At 27.7% G+C, this 21595-nt stretch overlaps 1 protein-coding gene across 1 annotated transcript; it reads left to right on the forward strand.

Moving 5' to 3' along the window:
• The first annotated feature begins 83 nt into the window (after positions 1-83).
• LOC111040280 (vacuolar protein sorting-associated protein 13A-like) lies at positions 84-20013 on the forward strand. Its single transcript, XM_022324127.1, has 56 exons — positions 84-393; positions 454-561; positions 619-745; positions 870-1041; positions 1109-1308; positions 1386-1560; positions 3114-3239; positions 3321-3465; positions 3524-3746; positions 3811-4026; positions 4089-4201; positions 4265-4473; positions 4546-4712; positions 4875-5161; positions 5249-5388; positions 6674-6809; positions 6863-7102; positions 7170-7312; positions 7377-7560; positions 7629-7742; positions 7819-7995; positions 8087-8425; positions 8496-8834; positions 8905-9071; positions 9153-9475; positions 9546-9757; positions 9847-9978; positions 10069-10405; positions 10485-10570; positions 10645-10795; positions 10892-10991; positions 11058-11164; positions 11246-11484; positions 13617-13681; positions 13860-13987; positions 14053-14204; positions 14265-14476; positions 14543-14663; positions 14731-15162; positions 15232-15582; positions 15644-15769; positions 15829-15975; positions 16055-16339; positions 16420-16602; positions 16659-16838; positions 16905-17039; positions 17228-17370; positions 17444-17606; positions 18188-18378; positions 18440-18617; positions 18692-18863; positions 18930-19050; positions 19108-19171; positions 19228-19367; positions 19424-19550; positions 19625-20013. The coding sequence occupies exons 1-56, from the start codon at positions 253-255 to the stop codon at positions 19763-19765; spliced, it is 10032 nt and encodes a 3343-aa protein (XP_022179819.1). The 5' UTR covers positions 84-252; the 3' UTR covers positions 19766-20013.
• Positions 20014-21595: the final 1582 nt, after the last annotated feature.

Consider the following 21595-nt stretch of genomic DNA (forward strand, 5'->3'; position numbering starts at 1 on the left):
TTAGCAGATTTATTATTGTATTTTTGAATTCTCTATATTAGCTATATATTAGTTCTGAATGACGTCAACGCGCCCGTTCCCACGTGTTTAAATGGATCAATAATGTCCGAACTTTCAAAGCTCCTCGCTAGGGTTCACCACATGCCTTAGTCCTAAGTTCCATACGGAAGTTTTTCACTTACAATCATTCTACTATAATATGTAAGTAAAAGGGTAAAATAAAATCGCATTTTATGCAAATATCCTTAAACCATGTTTGAGGGTATTGTTGCATCGTTACTGAACAGATACTTGGGCAAATATATCGAAGATTTGGACTTAGAAAACTTAAATGTTGGCATATTCGGAGGGAATGTTTTTCTGTCAAATTTGAAGTTAAAAACTGAAGCTTTGGTAAGGAATTTACATTTATTGATATTTAAATAAAAATAGTATGATCTTTTTCGATTTTAGTACGAACTTGGACTGCCTATAGAAGTGAAAGCTGGATCAATAGGAAAATTCAATGTGAACATACCATGGAATGGACTTTCAAGCCAACCTGTAGTTATAAAAATCGAAGTATTAAAATATTATTCAAATTTAAATTTGCATAATTATAAATAAATTAATTTTTAGGAAATATTCATAGTCGCGGGACAAGTTATAGATAGAGAATGGGATACAGAATTGGAAAAACGTTTGGCGAGAGCTGCGAAGAAAAGAATTTTAGAAAGTATCGACAATTTATCAATATTCGGAAATGGTTAGTATGCATATTATATTAATTAGTTTCTAATAGTTTTAGATTTATAGCCTTATAGGCTTATATCCTTTATTTAAGTATTTTATAGTTACGAAAAATTAATTTTATATATACTTATAATTAGGTTCAATGGAAAATGGTGGGTTTCTTGAAACTCTTATAACAACTGTTATGAATAATTTGCAAATATATATTAGAGGTGTTCATATTCGATTTGAAGATTCAATGACTAATACAGATTCCCCGAGAGCTTTAGGTCTATGTATACAATCAATTTCTCTGGAAACAACCAACAGGTTTTAGATTATTTATTTTATCGAAAAAAATATGAACTTTTATGATTTAACTATTTTTTGATTTCAGCAAGTGGAAGCCAATTTTGTCACAACAAAATGGGCAGACCTCAGTGTATCAAATCGTCAAAATTGATTCTGCTTCATTTTATTGTAATACAATGTGTTCAACTTTATTGTATACTAATAAAACTATGGTATCAGATTGGCAGGATAAGATGAGATCAGGTCTTAATAACTTTAACATCAACGAAGAACCCTTGGAATTTAGTAACTACTTAAAATTTCTAAGCACACTACTTGTATACGTGATTTATTTATTTCAATAATGTTTTTTGTTTAATTAGTATTGAAACCAGTTGTATTAAAAATCAAAATTATTGTCAATAAGTCAAATGAAGTCAGAGTTCCTAAATTACTTGTTGACTTTGTTCTCCAAGACGCAGCTTTACAAATGTCCAGAAAACAATTTGTAGCACTGATGGAAACGGCAGAATTTATGAAATTAGCAGAGATTAATAGGTTAATATATTCATAATAGATAAATATATACTATACAATATCTATAAAATGGATTACAATAGGTATTACATATTTATTTTAACAATTTTTATACAAAATACAAATCATAATTCATTAAGCAAATACGCATTAATATTATAATTATAATATTTATTTATTATTTAACGAAATAGGCGAAAGCTAAATTTATAAAAATAAATATACTTCAATTAAATATAAGAGGTTATATAGAACACAAATATTGATATGCATATTTTATATTAAGTGTAAACCTTGTAATATGTACATATTGTACAAGGTATATCAAGAATGACCTGTCTATTGAAATAACTTTTGTTCTAATCAATATTTTTTTTTTTGTTTTTAATATAGGTACCTAAATAATTTTTATTTTCAAATTTTATTTTTATATTTTATTAATTTTAGTTTTCACTTTTTTGAATGATAGCAAATTTTATTGTTGAACTCTCAATATTTAAAAATTATAAATGTTTATGAAAAAATATTTTTTACATGGTATCTAGTAGTTAAATAACAATATTAAGAAATATATACATATCTTTTTTAAGATTTTTTGCCCTCAAATTATTTAAGTATTTTCTTTTTTGAATAACAGCATACGGTTTTAATTTCATATTCTAAAGCAGAAAGTACTATGATCTAGTTCTTCAATACATTCAAAGACATTGAATTTAGGAATAGTAGTTTATGAGTTATAACTTATAACGTCTTTTAAGTAGCTGCATTTTTGATAAGCGGATTAAAGAGAACCAAAATTTTTCAGAGTAGTTGCATACCATTATATTTGCTCATTTATACTTAAAATACTTATAACTCGTAAAATACTCGTCCAAAATTTGATTTTTATGTATCGAAATACTTAGAAAAATATTTTGCTTTAGAATATGAAATTAGACCTTATGTTGAATTCAAAAAAACAAAAAACTTTAAACGTTGATGGTATAAAATATTAATGAAAATATATATTTTTTAAAAATGTGTTTGAAATTTTTATTGAAATTTGTAAATCTAACTAATAGAAACATTTTGATAGTAAAACTTTTATTTAAGTCAAGTTATTAGTTAATTATTTAAAATATCAATATTTTTAAATTTTCAGTCAATTCCATTAAAATATAATAATACATTTCTTCAAAATATTCTGTTTGCGAATTATTTAGACCAATGTAAATCTTAAATTATTTATATAATTTTCGTAATTTTTTTATATGTTTAAGGTTTAACTAGTATACATTTTTCATTTTTCATTTGTCAGGTCTTTTAGTTACACCATGTATATAAAGAATAATGTGTTAAATTTAAAAGAGCATCACAAAGGTAATTAGCAATAATAAATAGGGTGATAAACAGAATACATATTTAGCTATATGTTATTGAATTAAATATAATGTATTTACAGTATATAAGGCTAATAGATTATATTTACAGTATTTATTAATGTGTTGTAACTTTTAGTGGATTGTTAAGTGAGAACTAAAAACATTAGAATTTGACTCAATTTAATTGATTTTTTTTGTATTTATTATCTATAGATTATTTCGGGATATTCGGCCTACAAATACAGTATTAAAAGATTATAAAAGTTGGTGGATATACGCGTATAAATGTGTTTTACGACAGAGAGTTACATTACTGTGGAACAAAATTAAAGTGCATAGGTAAATAATTGTTTAAGTAAATAAATAATTAAAATAAAATTATATTTATATTCATATAAACAAAATATTTACGTGTTCCAGGAAAAATTATAAGAGTTACATAAATGTGTACAAAAAAGTTCTTGTAAATCCAAATGATACTGAATTAAAAATAGATTTGCAAATGCACGAAGATGAATTGGATATTTTTAATTTAGTTTTAGCGAGGGAACATGCTAAAATTGAGGTTTGATATTAAATTATATTTTCAAGATCAAGTAGTTGATTAAATGCAATTTAAATAGCTTTGTGAAGAGAATCCAGAAAGTGTTACAATTCAAGAATCCCAGTCAAAATGGTGGGGTCCGATAAATACTAAGCCCAGGTATCGCCTATGTTTAACATCCGATAAATCAAAAACATTTTGGAATTTACTTAGTCAATCAGAAAAAGATCGGTTAAATGATCTACTGTGTAAAACTGGTGGATCAGATACACTTAAATATGATAAGCCAAAACAATACATTGGTTTGTAGGAAAAACTACAATTGTTATTTATTATTTATACAATAAAATAAATTAATTTGTTTAGAACATAAGATAAATTTGACAATAGCTAACTGCTTAGTTAGTTTAATAAGTGGTTCCAATGAATTAATGGTAATCACAATTGGCCATTTAATGAGCAGTCTTGAAACTAGACCATCTGCTAAAGCATACAAAATATCTACAAGAGTTGAAAGTATAAATGTTGAAGCTTCTGTTGAGTATAGTCTGGTTCCAATAATCGATACATGTGCAATGAGAGGCAAATATTTTTTAAATTAAAATTAAAATTAAATTATTAAATTATGAGTAATATTATTATAGGAAATTCATCAAAATATTTTTTGAGTATTGACTTTGAAAAAAATCCACTCAATTCAGAAGCAAATTATGGATTGAATATTACATCAGAATCTGTGGAAATAGTTTATCATGAAGTAGGTTTTTAATCCAGAATTAATTATTCTTATAATAATTGTTTGGTTTTTTTTCTAATATAGTTTGCCATATCTGCATTACTTAGCTTCTTTTATTACAATCAAAAAATAAACATTGAATCTACTATTGAAAAGTTTTCAAAGACAATTTCTAAAACATTTGGAAAACTATTCAATTCAAACAGACCAGAATCCAAATTTAGAAAAATTCTTTTAAACATTGATCTCCAATTACCATACATTGTAATACCAGAATTTGGATCTATTCAAAGGTATGTACTATTTTAATTTGAAATTTAAAATTAACTGTACGTATTATAAATTATAATATATTCTTATGATAGGGGTGAAAATATAATGGTGATCGATTTTGGTGGGCTCAAAATCAAAAGCGACTTACAACCAGAAACCATTTGTTTAGACGATGTCACACAAATGGAAATGGAGGAAAAACTTTATGATCGATACCATATTGATATTGATGGATTTCAAATAATATTTTGTAATTCAGGTTAATATTTTTAGTTAATTACTACAATTTACAAATGTTTTAGAATATAATACAATTTTGCAACTCTTATGTTATACTTTTAGTCTCTAAAATGTCCTACATATTATGGTTAAGTTATCAAAATCTATTAATACGAGTGTTTATGTGTATTGTGGTTTTTAGGAAACGATTGGAGAAGTTTAAAAAATGAAATGGATTCATCATTGCATCTTTTGGGAAAGACCGTTACACAAATTGTTGTGTCAAATAGCATAAGACCAGAATACAAACAATTAGCAAAAAGAAAAATTAATATATCTGTACAAAGTGTTAGATTCAACTTATCTGATCAAAAGGTTAACTCCATTTTAGATTTCATTGAAAACACACCAATACCTATAAATCATGTTTCTTCTGCAACATTAAAAAAACATTATAGCGATGATGATGAAGTGTATGCATTAGATATGGTTTGTGATCTAAATATCTAATTAATTTTTGCAATATAACTATAAATAATATAACTTTTTTAAATTTAAAACTATTTGATCGAAAAGGTACAATTGCATCAAAAGATTGAAGAATTACAAGAATTGAAATCCACATTAGCTTTGTATCAAAAATTTAAGGGTATTAGTACCAGATCAACCGAAGAAAGAGCCGAAGTAAAAAAAGCATTTAAAGCTGTAGATAAAAGGTAAGTTATAAAAATATTAGACTAATTAAACATTGCTTAGGTAAAACATAATTTTTACAATACAGTAGATTAAGTTAGGGTTTTTACTTCATCTTTTACAAAGTAACAGGTGGTCAATGGTCATACATGTGGTAATCCATAGGTTAGTGGTTAAAAGTGTATAGCCAGTTTTATTTTAATACTTGATTTATTTATTTTAACATCATAGAATTATACAATATATACAGTGTGATCACAATTTAAGGTAACACTAAATATTTCGGCCTGATGAAGTTGTATTGAAATTAATTTTGGAGGGAACCTACTAAAATACATATTTTGTGAAATTTTCAAATTTTTCACTTAAGGTGTGCACAAGCGCAGTATACAATTTTTTTTTAGTGGTAAAAACTATTTTTAGCACATAATTTGGATTGATCCAGTTTAAAAAAAAATTGATTTGACTCATGATGCTTGGCTCTTAGTTCAATATTGAATGAATGACAGTCATTATTCAAATTTGAAAAAAAAAATGTTTAATTTTGTAATTTATTAATTTTAGGTTCATGTATGTGATATTTTTTTTTTTCATTAATTGTTATAACTTCTATTAAAAAATCTCCCTTCCTTTAGGACAACTATGTTCTTAATTATGAATAAAAATGTTAAATATTTAAATACTAAGAATGTACATTTTAATGTTTTTGTTTATTTTACTGCGTTAATAGAAATAATAACAATATTCAGTAGGTACTATTACTACTACTGTTAATAATAATAATAATCATAACTATAATAATCACATTAATAATAATTATAAAATTTAACGAAAATAATAAAATTACATACATGGACCTAAAATTAATAAATTACACATTTACCTGTCTAAATTAAACATTTTTTTTTTCTAAATTGAATAATGGCTGTCATTCATTCAATTTTGAACTTTGAGCCAAGTATTTTGAGTCACATCAACTTGAAAAAATTTCTTCAATCTAAATGATGTGCTAAAAATTGGCTTTACCATTAAAAAAAATACATTTTGTATTGCGCATGCAGGCATAGTAAGTGTTACAAATTTGAAAATTTCATAAAGATATTTCATTACCACCTAGGTTCCCCCAAAATTCATTTTAATTCAAAATCATTGGGCCGAAATATTTAGTGTTACCTGAAATCGTGATCACATTGTATATATAATATATATAAAATACAATTAAAATATATGTTGAAAAAAAACTGATACACTTATACCAGAATTGTTTTATTATGTATAAATAACTAAATCTTACCATTATTTTTATAGAAGTATTGTGTCATCAGAAATTAGTGATGAGGAATTTGCTGAACTCTGGGCGCGTACTGTCGATTTACCAGGATTTGATGACAATGTGTCTCCAAATAATACTATAACATCTCTTTTTAGATGTGTTATTGGAGAAGTAAATTTTTTTCAATTTAAAATGTGTACTTGTTAATTAATAATTTTTTTTAGATTTCTATTAATCTCTATTGTTCAAACGAAATAGTAGAAAATTCATTTTTGAATTTGACATTTAAACGTTTTTGTTGTGATTTGGCAATTATGGAGTACGGTCCGGCAGTTCAACTGTCAATTGGATCAATTATTTTATCTGATTTACAACATGTTTGCAAAAGTGGTCAAATAGTTCAATTATTTTCAATAACATCTAATTGTTTAGTACAAGAATCTGCTAATTTGCTTTACAGAAAAGTATGAAAGTTATTTTTGTGTATAATTCTTGTAGGTTTATAATCTAATTGATTACATTTATTTTTAGGTAAAAGCTGATTGTCCTGATTTTAAGAGTCATTTCCACAGTGTAGAAAAGTCTCTTGTATTAGATTTAAATCAAGTAGCATGTGTGTTTCATAGAACTTCATTTATAAAGTTTTATAAATATATGCAATATATTATACAAAAGTAAGTTTTTCAATCTCAGTGAAACAATAATTTTTGACCATATTTTAAAATATATTTTCTTTAGAATTGGTGATAGACGCATTTTTTCAACTTTAACAACGGAAAATATTCAAACTTATATAAATAATTGTTTTTCTAACAATGACCCACCTGTGCCACAAGGAGCAACAAAGTTTAGTTATTCTGCTAGAATTTCAAATTTTCGAATGTTAATTTGTGATACTGAATTTGAATTTTTGGATGTTAAGGTAAATTTTTCTAAAGCTGAGTTCCTAAATAACTATATAATACTCATTACTGTAAATTTTAAAATTAGATTGGTGGCTTAGAAAGTGATTGCACGTTTAAAGCAAATGATAGGATGGTATTTAGATTTTACGTGATGAATATGAGCATTGATGATTTATCTCATATTACTTTGTATCCCAAGGTAAAATATAATTTTAATGAATATTAAAATAAAATATTATAAATTATTCAAATAAATGAATAAAAATATTTTATAGCTACTATATACGGATGAAGATAAGCTTTTGGAATTCAAATATGTACGACATAATCCCAGACTTTACAAAACAAACATTGAAGCACAGACAGATGATGTAAAATCGGATGGAAGTATTAAGTTGTACGTAGGACAAGTGCACATAACAGTCATATGTAGTATTTTATTAGATTTTCAAGTATGTGTTCAATATTAAATTAAAAATAATAACTTTAATAATATAGGTAATAATTTTAACCTTATTATTTAAATTATTCTTTTTAATATAGTATTTCATGGATCCAATTATTTCTGAAGAACTTGTTGATTTTAGTCGACATTTACGTAAACTTTTATTTCCGTTTACTCCAGATTTTCGAAATGGATGGAAGAGTAAAATGCATTTGTCAATATGTTTACATTTTCCTGTAGTATTATTTCCACAGAATTCTACCTCTCCCAATGTTATTTTATGCAGCTTAGGAGATCTCACTGTGGAAAACTTCTTTAAAGAGCAATCAAAAAGAGATTATGACAATTTGGATATTGTTGATAATATTTTAGCTAATTGGGATGCAATTAATGTATCTAGAGCTATTATGACATTAGATGGAACACTCGTTACTCAAGTACCTCAATAGCTAATTAAATAGTAGAAATTACAATAGCATAAAATAATTAATTTTATATTTGTTATAGGAACCAATGGTAGAATCTTTTGGAATCCGTCTGAACATTAAAAGAAATACTACTAGTAAACTTTTATATTGGATGGATGGGGGAATTGACAATATTCAAATTAATCTGGGACAGAAAGATTTTGCAACATTCTTACAAGTTTGGGCAGACAATTTTGAATATGGTCATTGTATCGAAGAAATGGGCTTTATGATGATGCCATACATTTCTGGGATCTCGGAAGATCAAGATTTAAAAAAAATTCAAGTGTTTTTCAATCATGAAACCTCTATTCATGAAATTGATTTCAAATTTTCTATAGATGGTATTCAAATTGCACTTTTTGCAAATTCAGATGAAGTATGCATAGATTTATTTTGATAATAGATTGATAAAATATTTTCCTATTTTAAAACTAAAACCTTTTCAGATATTAAGTTCTCCAATCAGAGATATAAATCATTCATTGTGCCGATTTGATTTGGACGAAATAAATATTAAGATAGATATGTTTTCAGACGATAGAGTAGTTTTAAATACAACTGTACAAAGATGTATGTTAGAAGACACTAGGAGGCATAATAAATCTGAAAAAATGTTAGTAATATTTAATTATTTAATGTAATAATAAAATTATAACTTATCATTTATCAATACAAATTAATCCCTTTTTTTTAGGATTTTTGAACCTGTTGGCACATCAGATTCATCTAATGAAGTACATATATCTGTATCAACTCCACCATTATTTGATTTATCTTTCGAAAAGACATATTCAGGAGGTAGAACAATTCATATTCATTTGGATAAAACTAGATTGAATTTATCTATTCCTTTTGTTGTGGAATTAACACAATTTGTATTGGACTCTTTACCAATTAAAAGAAAAAATATTGATGGAACCTTAGCGTCTCCAATGGTTAATGTAGATAGTCATAGGAAGTACCCAAATGAAAAACGATCAGTGGATAGAAAACCAATGGTTATTGAAAAGCAGTCGGGTAAAATCAATAAATTATTCTAATATAAATTGAGTTTAACTGAATAATGAATAATTTTATTTTTATTTAGCTTTAACTATATCTGTTCGTTTTGGTCGTCCTGAAATAGCAATATTACCTCCTGGGGTAGAAGAATTAGATATTCGAGATCAAGTACTTCTATGTCGAACAGAGTTTCTTTTAGATTATGGTCGTCATCCAGGACATGAAGAGAGACTTGTTTGTTCATTATCAAATTTTCATATTTTAGCAGTATCGAAAAAAAGAAGAGCTGAGAAGATGGTACGTTTATTGTATATTATGATAGACGATCATAATGCCATTAATATATTTAAAATGTATTGTTGTTTATATTTTTTTGGGCTTAATAGGTTTTGCATCCATGTGACATAGAGTTTTCAAGAACTTTAAAATCAGGAGACCGTGACGCAATTGAAATTTTAATACGTTCTAGTCCCCTAAATGTACATTTGTCAACTAGTACAGTTCACATTATTCTCAATGTATGTATAGTTAATTTTGTATATATATATTTCAATGTTTCAAAAATGTTTAAAAATAATAATTTATATAAATGCTATTTTGTTTTAAAGGCCATTGACTTTATTGAATTTAATTATGATGAAGATCCTGATTTTGATAGATCATCTTATTGGGAATTTAAAAATGATGATTTATGGACTCCAAAATCCATAGTACCTAGTCATGTACCTAACAAAGTGGTATCTAAAGGAACATTTTTTTCATTTTTCCAATCAAAGTTTTCTGATACTATGGATGTGAAATCAGAAAACCTTGAACTCTATGTACAAGATATAAACGTATCTCTAGAACTAGAAGAATTAGATTTAGAGGACATTCCTATGATCATGTTAAAATCATCATTAAAAATTCAAGTAAAAGATTGGTCAGATCAGTTTCATTTAAATGGTATGTATATCAAAGGTTCTGAACTATATGCCTGTATCTAATTGTATTTAATTACCTACCTATATGTTTTAAATTCTAGGGGGTCTAAATTTAAAAGCTTCATACTTTAATTGTAATTTGAGTGTTTGGGAACCGTTTATTGAGCCTTGGAATATAAAATTGAAAGTATGTAACCTGCAATAACAAACACAATTAGTATTAACTATGGTAAATATGATGAATATGTTTTTAATTCATAGGGTTTCTTGGGTAAGTTCAATGTAAAACACATGGATTTAGGTGAAGTGGTACAATCATCTCACCAATCTGTTGTGGAAGGTGAGAGTGAAACTACAGAAGATGAAAGTGAAGCTGAAATGAAATTTATTAGAAGAACAGTGAAGTCAAGGGGTGATTATTAAAGTGTTAATTATTATTTAGTAAATATAAGAACCTAAAATAATTATCAATTATGTGTAATATTTAAAATAAATACATAATATATAGAAACTTCACTTGAAAAATGGTACTCTGATGACTCAGATTCAGATCAGGAAACAGGAGTTATGGATAAATTAGCTAAAGCTGTTACACATTTAATATCTGAGTATGTTAAATTATATGAACTATATTTTTAAATACTTGCAATTTAATTTGAATACATTTTGTACAGTGAATTTAGTGATGAAGACTTAACAAATTCAGATTCAAGTGATGAAAGTGGAGCTGAACAGGAACCCAGAAATATTAGTCAAGAAAGAATTTTAAAGAAAAAAATTAGTAATTTTTTATAAATAATATTTTCAATAATTTATTATAAGCAACTTAATTGAGTTAACTTTGAATTTGGCGTTTTTTAAGGTTACTCTAGTGATTCTGGTTTGGAAAATGATTCCGAAGAACTGGAAACATCAACGTATATAATTATTGAAACAGAGAGGCTAGAAATATCATTCACTCCAGCTAATATATCTGTTATTGATACACTCATAAAATCGTTATATAATCCAAAAACTGATGATTGTGATTCAACTGAAAGTTTTGTTCTTGTTAATGATCTTGCAGTGAGATCTATTGTTATGTTATACCAAAAAACTGAGGTAAATAATAATATAAATTTCGCAATATTTGTATGATAATTTAAAATAAACAATTGCACACTTGAATAAAAGATTCAATTGGTAAATGTTATACCTACAATTTGTAATAAATTTAAATAATTATTTAAATAGTAATTCAAACTATTATAGTTATAATTTTAATTATTTAAAATTTGTATGGGTAATAAGTTCATATTTTTTAAATCTCCCCAAAATATCAGGAACAAAAAAAAAATTGTCTGACCTACAAAATATATAATACTAACAAATAAATAAAAAAAAAATTATGTAAGTTATTTAAAAGTTCTCCGTGGTTTGTAAATTGACATTACTTGTAATAATTAATTAATTTATATATATATATACTATAAAAAAAGAAATAGTATAATAAGGCTATTTTATGAATATTTAAAAATGTCAACCCCCCCCCGTTAATTTTTTCCTGCGTTCACCCCTGCACTGGTTCAACATGTTTTTATGTAAGTCGGTTAACATTAAAGGGCAATTATTAACTTTAGAAGCTTCATTTCAGTATAGCCACTAATTTAAGTTCTTATGAATACCATATTATACTATAAACTGTTCAGTTCATCTTTTTGATTCTTGGTATTCAGCAGCTAATATAATTTAAAAAAAATAGTGGTCCAAAAACTAAATACTTTTTGACATAATATACTACAATTTATGCCAAGATGAACAGACAGGTTATATTATCAAATCAATGAGGTGCCTTTAAAATAGATATCAGTTCTGGAAATAAATTTTGTGACTTACAAACAACTGTATAACAAGATATTTTTCTTCTTTGTTCTTTACTAATTTTTCAATAAATCAGAATATGACATTACATTTTTATGTAGTTAAACAGTTGAAGACATTGCAATTGAGTACACTTTCTATTATTACCCTTAACTCTTGTGATTTCCAGAACATACTTTATTTAACGTTTTATTCAATGTTATTCCCATACGTGTCGTCCCTGTTTTAATAACGTTCAAAGTATCAAAATTTTCATACAGAATAATCTATTTTACTATATTATTTTTAGTATTAAAGTGAATTGACTTATACAATTTAAAGGTACCTAGATCAGAATATTATTTAAGACCACACGTACGATTTTCTGATATTTTGATTTTAAGGCGAATTACGACATAAAAAAGCCTGCACATGGCCGAGTTTAGGGATCTCCAACATTTTCCAAAAGTGAGCTATTTAAAAACATTTAAGTATCTGGTGATCTACCACTTTTTATTTATGTATATTATTTAACTTATTACGTGCTTCACAATAATAAATTGTTTGTTATATTCTTCTACTAATTTTTCTCCATAGTTAAACATGCATAGTGCAGTATTTTTTCTTTTCTAATAAATATTTTACTTTGTGTATAAAGCGCGAAAGTATGTTTAAGATTATGCACGCCATCAAGCGATATTGGTTTAATTAGTTTTTAATTGACCAATATTCTTCTAAAGATCGACCATTAGATCGCGATCAACTGGTTCACGACCCCCGCTGTGGATAATATTCTAACCCATTAATTAGGTACTAAGTCAATTCACTTTAACATTAATAATAACACTATAACAAAGTAAATTGGATTATTCTGAAAGTAAAATGTGCTATGTTCCGTGTTTGTAAAATAGAGACAACACATCTTCTTAAATTTCATCATTATTAAAATTTTAAGACCTTACTCAGTTTTTATTATTACATTAACTGTTACTGTTATATTTTTTTAAAGGTAACCTATTGATAACCACATAATAATTTTAACTATAATTTGAAGTTAATTGTCAAATTGTTTGATGAATACATGTTAATATTAGTTTTAGTGTAAGTTGATACAATTTAAAGTTTTTTTGAACTTGACTGTCATATGTACTTACTGCATTTATTTATTTTTTAAATTTATATGTCTTATTATAAGTAATTGTAGTGCGGAGCCAGGGCAGGTCGCTAGTTTACAATAAAATGAAATCAACTTATTGAAATACAATGATATCTAATTATCATAGATTTTTTTCTTTTACCTTAATATTATGAGCTTGTTTATTATACAATTTAAAAACACATTTTAGTTTGATTAATTATTAAAGTTAATCCTTATTCATATATTTTTATTTTAGAGAGGATTAGAACAAATCTTAGAAGCAATTGATGGATCCAGAACATCTTCAATATCTAGACAAAGGTTAGTAAAAAATAATGTATGACTGAAATTATTTTTAAAATACATAATATAATCGCATATTTAGTAATTATAATTGTGTACTATGTGGACTTTTTTGTAAATGATACCAATATCATGTTATTTTATTTTATGAATTTTAAAATTTTAACAATGTAACATTATACTTTTTATGTTCTAGCATGTCTAATGATTGTACTTTTGTGAATAATTTAACAAAAAAAAAGAATTATGATAACATTGATGATAATTCTAGTGAAATGATGTACAAGAAAATTACTGACTATCAACTTAACATAAAAGTTGAAGGTAAAAGTTAATTATTTTTTTTGTTATAAAAAAAAAGTATGTTCTAATCAAATAAAAATGTACAGGTTTTGATGATTTGATTGTGGTTTGTCCTAAACGTACTAGCAATAAATTACATGCTCTTTCTCCAGTAAAAAATGACACACGGTATTGGATTATGGTATCTGTAGTGTCAAAAAAGTTGAGCCATATAATAACAATAAGATCACCTCTTATGGTATACAACTATATGAATAATTACATTTTATAATTTTATAACAACTGATTTATGTTTCAGTTGAAAAATGACACATCATACCCTTTGATGATCCATTATAACCGTACAGAAGCAATAGATACTTTTGAAATGGATTCCGGAGTTGTAGAAGAAACTGACAATCCTTTTGAATCAATATGTACTTTGGCAATTCTTGAAGCTGGATCAGTTTTTAATGTCCCAATAGCCTTAGCATATCATTCAAAACTGTACTTATCTCCTGCTAATTTGCAGTAAGTTATATATATTTATAAGTTAATAATAAAGAAGCTTGTATTTAATAAGTAAAATTATTTTAGGAACTATCTTGTCAGTGATAGTGGTGTTTGGTGGCCAGATGTATCTGTCGATACCAGCTGTGCAAAAGATTTAGTATGTGCCACGTCTAAAGTTGACGAGCAACCAAATTTTTCTGTTCGGGTGAGAACGCGAACATATTTACCTATCTAATTATTATCTGTTTAATATTGTTGTAACTGATATTTAGGTTGTTTGTGAAGAAGGAGAGCCAGTATTTAATCGTGCTTCAAGAACAGTGCCAAATTATACACTAAGAGCAGTTCCTCCAGTAGTCATACATAATTTTCTTCCGTTTGCTATAGAATTTAGCTTTCCGAATTTCAAGCACCACATTGAAGCTTCCGAGAAAATTGACGTTTACATGTTAAATATCACACATAGGGTTTTAAAAACTGATTTAATTGTGCCATCATATCTTGGTATATCGTGGTCTGGAAGTTTTAACTTGCGAAAAGATATAAACGAAAAAACTGTAAACATGAGTACGGAACATGACACTGACGGCGGAAACAAACATTTAAAAATCGCTATAAAAATTACAAATGAAGATTCTTGTCGTATTTTTATACATTCACCGTATTGGATTGTAAATAAGACGGGATTACCATTACAATTAAGGGTAATATTTAAACTTATCTTTACTGAAGTTTAAAAGTGTCATATGGATCAATACTATTTTATATTTTAGGGTTCACGATCAGATATTGTGTATGAATCACACACTGAAGAACCAATTTTATTTTCATACAAACGCTTAAAAAAGAGATGCATTAAACTTAGGGCATACCACTCAAATTGGTCTTCAGCATTTTCAATGGATACAGTTTACTGCCCTGGACTTGTAATTTGTAAAGATAAAGAACGTCAGAAAAAATACAGAATTTTAATGAAGCCAGTTTTATCTCACTTATGTCCTCACTTAACAACAATCGTCACATTTTTACCAAATTTCTCTGTAGTTAATAGTTCTAACAGAAGCTTACGGTTCATGGAGGATAATCAAGAAGCAGATTTATGGACAGACATTTTACAAGGACAGGTATTACCAAATTTAATTCACAAATAATCTTAATAATGATATTATGTTAATATTATTGAAGACATTACCATTCTGGCCTGAGACTGATTCAATGAGGATGTTCGTTAAACTTCGAGATAGCAAATCCGGATCACAACATTTTTCAATTATAAAAGAAGAGCAGACTGTTCTTAGAATGGATAAAGGAGTAAAAATAATTATATTAAGGTTATACAAATTTAGAAAATAATTTGTTTTTTTCTTTAGCGAGCTCTTGTAGTTAAAGTAACAGGTGGAGGTGAAAATCCGTTTTTAATAAGTTTTCACAAATTCCGTCAAAATGATGCTCCAGTAAGAATCGATAATATGTGTGATGACATTTTTCTAAAAATTCATCAAAAAAATTTGGGCCAAGTATGTGTATATCCTTTTATTTGTGTTATAATATTAACTACCTATATAAAAAATCGATGTATTTCTAATTAATGTTTAGGTTACATTACTAAGTCCTAATCAGTCTCTATTATATACTTGGGATGATCCTACCGAAGAACGTGTGCTTTACTGGAATGCGTATAGCAAAAAAAACAAAAGTTATGTTGCAGAGTTTGAAAAAGATGGATTTGGACAGAAAAGAATTAGTTTCTGCCAAGTCAAACCAGCCGAAATTGCAAATATTAACTTAAATTTTATTAAATTAATAACAAATCAACATCTTGAGTCACCCGATTCAAGTGATACGAGTGATTCAGATTCTGACGGCGGACCTCCTATTAGAGTAAAACATTTTGAATAAATATTGTGAATATTTTTATTTTATATGTTTTAATATTTCGGTTGATTAATGATTTGATTTAGTTACCTAGAACCAAAAAAGCTAAGGTTGTGGTTTACTGGGTAAGCTATATGGATTCTGCAGGTCAAAGAGTATTACTTTTTACCCAAGACGAAAAAGCAGCCTCAACTGCGCGTAAAAATATTGAAAATAATAAATCTAGTATTGACTTAATTGTAGCTATGGAAGGACTGGGATTATCTTTGGTATGATATGCATAACATTTTAAGTTATTGGTTTTTTCATAAGTTTTGTATTTTAGAGTACTTCTCACGGTGTACACACAGAGGAAATTGCCTATGTTAGCTTAACAGATTCTGCTTCTGAATGGATGGTGAAAGTAGGAAATGTTTGGAAAACTTTTACTGTTGAACTCGCATGTTGGCTGGAAGATATGTGGAAAAACGATAATAAAAAAGCACATTTAAAAGATTATGTCCACGTAAGAAAATATTTAACATCGTCTTTAAAACTTTTAACACATATTTTAAGCTAATGTTGTACAAAGGTTGATTTTGACAAAATGCAAATGATAAGACCGTTTTTCGGACAACTTCGCCGTTCGTATAATCCTGCTGCACGGGTTCGGTGTAAAATGACTTCAAAAAATACTACTGTGTGCTTCAAAATTCATAGAGTACAAGTACAGTTATAATGTATTTATATTCCAATCTAATGTTTCCATAATACTTCTATAATAATAAAATATACTATGTTGTAAGCTTACATAACTATTAATAGGTATTGATGACGATTTAAGCAAAATATTATTAAGTTACATTAATTGTTATAATTAAATATGTTATACATGTTATTATTATAATACTATAGTTGGACAACCAGTTATCGGATTGTACATTTAAAACTGCATTGTATCAAACTTCCGCGTGTAAGGCATATCCTCGATATTTGAGATCATTTTTGGAAGTATCATATTCTAAAACATCAATTTCTAATCATTACGACGTTTATAAGTGTGTTAAACTTTTAACGTTTCTATTTAGCTACAAAAGTTAAGTATTAACTATATTTTTAAAATCATTTTAGATATTTTGATATAAGTCTTCAAGATTTTACCGTACAACTCGATAGAACATTTGTGGTTAGTATGCATAAAACTTTATCACCACTTCTTGCAGTTTTTGAATGCCCATTAGATGCGAGATTTAGACAAGACGTAAGTTCACTTCATGCACCTAATATACCACCGGTAAGGATAAGAGTATTTAATTTGTAAAGATTATTTCAGGTAGTTCCATATTATCCGGATTATCTGTATCGGTTGAGAATTTATCAGATGATCAATGCTTATGAATTTTTTACTCTAAAAAAATTAATTCTATCAAACATAAAATAAAATCAATTTTGTTACGACGGAAAAATATAGTCGAAAATTATGAATAAAAAATATTACGTAATGAAATAATAGGTGTTCAATTAATATTATTGTAATTGTTTTTGTTATAAATAATTAAACTCTTACCTAGTTAAATATTTAATCATTTTGGTCCATTAGACATTTTTTATTTAAATTTATTGAATTTTCAAGTATTATTAAATTACCTATTTCCATATTTTTCGAATTAATTAATTGCTGCTAGTTCTGTGGTGGTGTCAATGTATTGTATTAGACACTAGTATATTTATATTCATTTTCAATAGTATGTAAAACCATGGTTATTCTAAAATACCATGTTATAATGGTAGTCCAGTAAATTCTCAATTCATTGATGCAGGGAGTCCGGATATTACGTAATTAGTAATTACCTTTTTTTAAATTTTATGATTTAGGGAAGAAAACCTGGTAAGGTGTTTGCTGAGTATTTCCATTGTTCTCCATTTAATGTGCAATTAAGTTTTACGGCCAAAGTACCCGAACTCAGCCCGTTGAAGAGCTCCAATAGTTTTGCAACAGATGCTCTTTTGTATGTACTAGACGGCCATTCAAACCGTTTAAGTGACATAAAAGCCGTACATCTCAAGTATGATTTGGTTTGAATTGTTCGTTGTAAATTATATTAATACTTTGGTTAAATATTTTAGTGTGACTAGCTTAACACGAAAAGGACTTTATAAAGAATCATTTAACTCAATGTTTAGTTTCGGATTAAAATATTACGCTCGGGAGCTATTAAAACAATGCCATGTTTCTATTTTTAATTTGGATGTATTGGAAAACATTTACGAAATGGATGAGATTGATGAAAATCTAAACTTCGAGGTAAGCAGAATACTATTCATTCTCCAATACTTCTCACAAATAATTATTGTATTACTATATTTTTACTATTACAGGAATACTTAGGGCCTTTTATCGAAGAAGTACGAGGTTCATTTAGATCCATTGAAAGTGGAGAAAAATGGAATTTTGAGGAACTATTACCGGAACGAATGATTTCTGCCCACAAAGGAACAGAAATGTCTGTTTTGTTATCTATGTCTGGTGCAATACAAAGACCTCATATTGGTGAGTATTATTTGTACTGTTTACATAGATTACATCTTGATAATTCGTTTAATATGGAATATTAAGGTGGAGAGGATGAGAGTGCCGCAGAGTCGTTCTTTAGAGGTCCCGGTCGGAACTTACTGGCAGTGCTATCAAAATCAAATGTTTCCGACAAGGTGTCAATGGCTTATGATGGAGTTAAAAGGTATTATAAACTACATTATTTGCGAATTCATTCATAAAATATATTGTGTGATTTTAGAATTATTGAGTCGGGTGAAGAGGTAGTGATGCGAACACGAATTCCAAGATATGTCAATCCAATGGTTTGTTGAATAAATAAATACTGTTTAAATGGGTATTTAAAAATAAATATTTTTAGGGAATGAAAAGCTATTCTATGTATGAAGCTGTTGGTTTACATTTGTTTAAAATGTTGAGTCGTTCTCTATCAAATGATGGTTATTGGGCCCACGTGAGTTTCCTTCCAGAAGGGAAAAAAGTCCTACTTATTACATTAAGGTATGTACAATTTAATATTAACATTTTTTTTTTTATTAACTTAAACATTATTTTAGACGAGTAATTTTAGCTGAAAAATACCGCACTAAAGGACCGTGGGAAATCGAATGGAGTATATATGTTGATAACATCATAGATGTACCAACAGTTGAAGAAAATAAATTAAGTTTCAAAGTTCGGCAAGTGAGTGGCGAAGTGTATATTATATTTTTTTTAAATAAACATTTTAAAGTTTAAAACACTCATTTTTTGTATAGGATGAACATCACTCGAGTTATTTTTTCCGTGGAGATGAAAAATGTATCGAATACGACGACAAAACAACATTAAAATGGATTAAGAATAAAATTCAACAAGTTATGGTTTTAGGATATGAGGATAAACCTCTTAATTTTTAAGTAATAATAATCAAAACGTATACATAAATAATATTAAAATGTAGTTTAGAATAATTTCTTAGATACATGAAATGATTTAATAATATCAACGTTTATTATCATAGTTGAATAATAGCAAAATGTAGGTATGAATAATCCAAAGTAGTATACTTCTATTGTTTTTTACAATAAAATTGGTCGAAAAATATAATAAAAACTATAATCACATAAAATTCTTATATTTAGGTACCTATGTTTTTAAAATTCATAGTAGTAAAATATTTATGTGTGTAATTTACCTTCCTAAACTTGATGAATTATTATGTACGGATGTAGTATGTATATCCTATTTGTATTGAATATTACACTATTGACGAAAAACTATACCTATCTATATTCTTAATCTTATAAATTATAAACTAACAGTAAACAGTTACTTTTAATGATCTGATTAATTTTCGAATGGTTGTTGTTACTTGATTCAAAAATAAATATATTATATAACATACCTATATATTATGATAAATAAACTATAAAATATTCTTCTCTACATGGTAATATTGTTTATTCCTTAAGTTAGTACTTTTCATCAAGATATAATACATCGCAGAAAATATTTTTTATAATTATTCTCAATGTATTGAATTGTGTTTGATTTCTTTGATTGGTAATATTAAATAACCTCGTCTGACATATGTATTACACCTACACTGTACAGGAGCTTATCAAATTTAATTTTCATACTAAATGTAAATCAAAACACAGAACACGCATTAAACCAACAATTCGAAGACATTGATTGGTTTCAAACTGTTCACACATCTCAACACTCTTATCTATTTTGTGCCCGTTGTAGTTGACAGTCTGTAGATAGTATTGAATAGCGAAACGAATGACGGCGCTTAGTATAGGCAATTTCACTACTCCAGCGTGTAGCTTACATTGTATAATATGCGTGTGAAAATAATTTTATTATAAATATTTTGTAACTAGGTACTATTACTATTATAGTACTATGATATTATAATATACCTAGGTGGCTAGGTGATGTAACTTTTATTTAATAACTTTCCAAAAGTGTCATAGTTGCAACCTAAATAGTTGATCGAAGACTGTCCTATAGGTATATACGTTGAAAACCTGTCCTCAACATGGTGACTTAACACGTAAATGCGTGATGTAGTAATAATTTCGCTATTCGATCTATACCGAAAGCCATAATAATTTACGATTAGCGTCTCGTCTTATTTCAATGACCGAGTGATTTATCATTTTCTTGTCTACTACCAATGAGTGACAGCAATAACGACAATAATACAAATGTATTGTATATTATATACCTAGGTAAGTTATAATAATGTGAGGTATTAAAAATAATATTATGTGGTCTTCATCGACCGCGAACATTGGTCGGCTATAAATAAACGGCCGACGAAACAATATTGTTTTCAGCAGCCAACGTGCCATATTGTTTTCATTTCCCGGTCGACTTGGTGATATCTGCCTGCTTCAGTCCCCTTCCGGAACGATAATTATTTTATATTACTACAACAACGCTCTCTTCTCGTAGCCACCGCGTGCAAGGCGTGAGGGTTCTCCCCCCCCCCCCCCCCCCCCCCCAAACACACACACACACACACACACACACACACACACACACACACGCACGCGCGCGTGCGCGAGTGCACACAGCCTCCTTCCATCTCCCCGACCCGGGGACGGACGCCGCCACCGGGGCGTATTTTTCGGAATCGATGCACTCGGCGATTGGTTGGGCGTGAAGCGTTCTGCTTCGGTGCAATGTGACCCGCGCGTGGTGATGGGCGCGCGTGGCCGTGGCGGTGCGGGCTG

The sequence above is a fragment of the Myzus persicae genome, unplaced genomic scaffold (genome assembly GCF_001856785.1).
Source record: "Myzus persicae strain clone G006 unplaced genomic scaffold, MPER_G0061.0, whole genome shotgun sequence".
Taxonomy (NCBI): Eukaryota; Metazoa; Arthropoda; class Insecta; order Hemiptera; family Aphididae; genus Myzus; species Myzus persicae.

Coding starts and splice junctions, on each gene's coding strand:
- LOC111040280 (XM_022324127.1), top strand. CDS start 253: ATGTTTGAGGGTATTGTTGCATCGTTACTGAACAGATACTTGGGCAAA. Junction 7,103..7,169: donor CTAATTTGCTTTACAGAAAA/GTATGAAAGTTA, acceptor ATTTATTTTTAG/GTAAAAGCTGATTGTCCTGA. Junction 10,571..10,644: donor CTTGGAATATAAAATTGAAA/GTATGTAACCTG, acceptor TTTAATTCATAG/GGTTTCTTGGGTAAGTTCAA.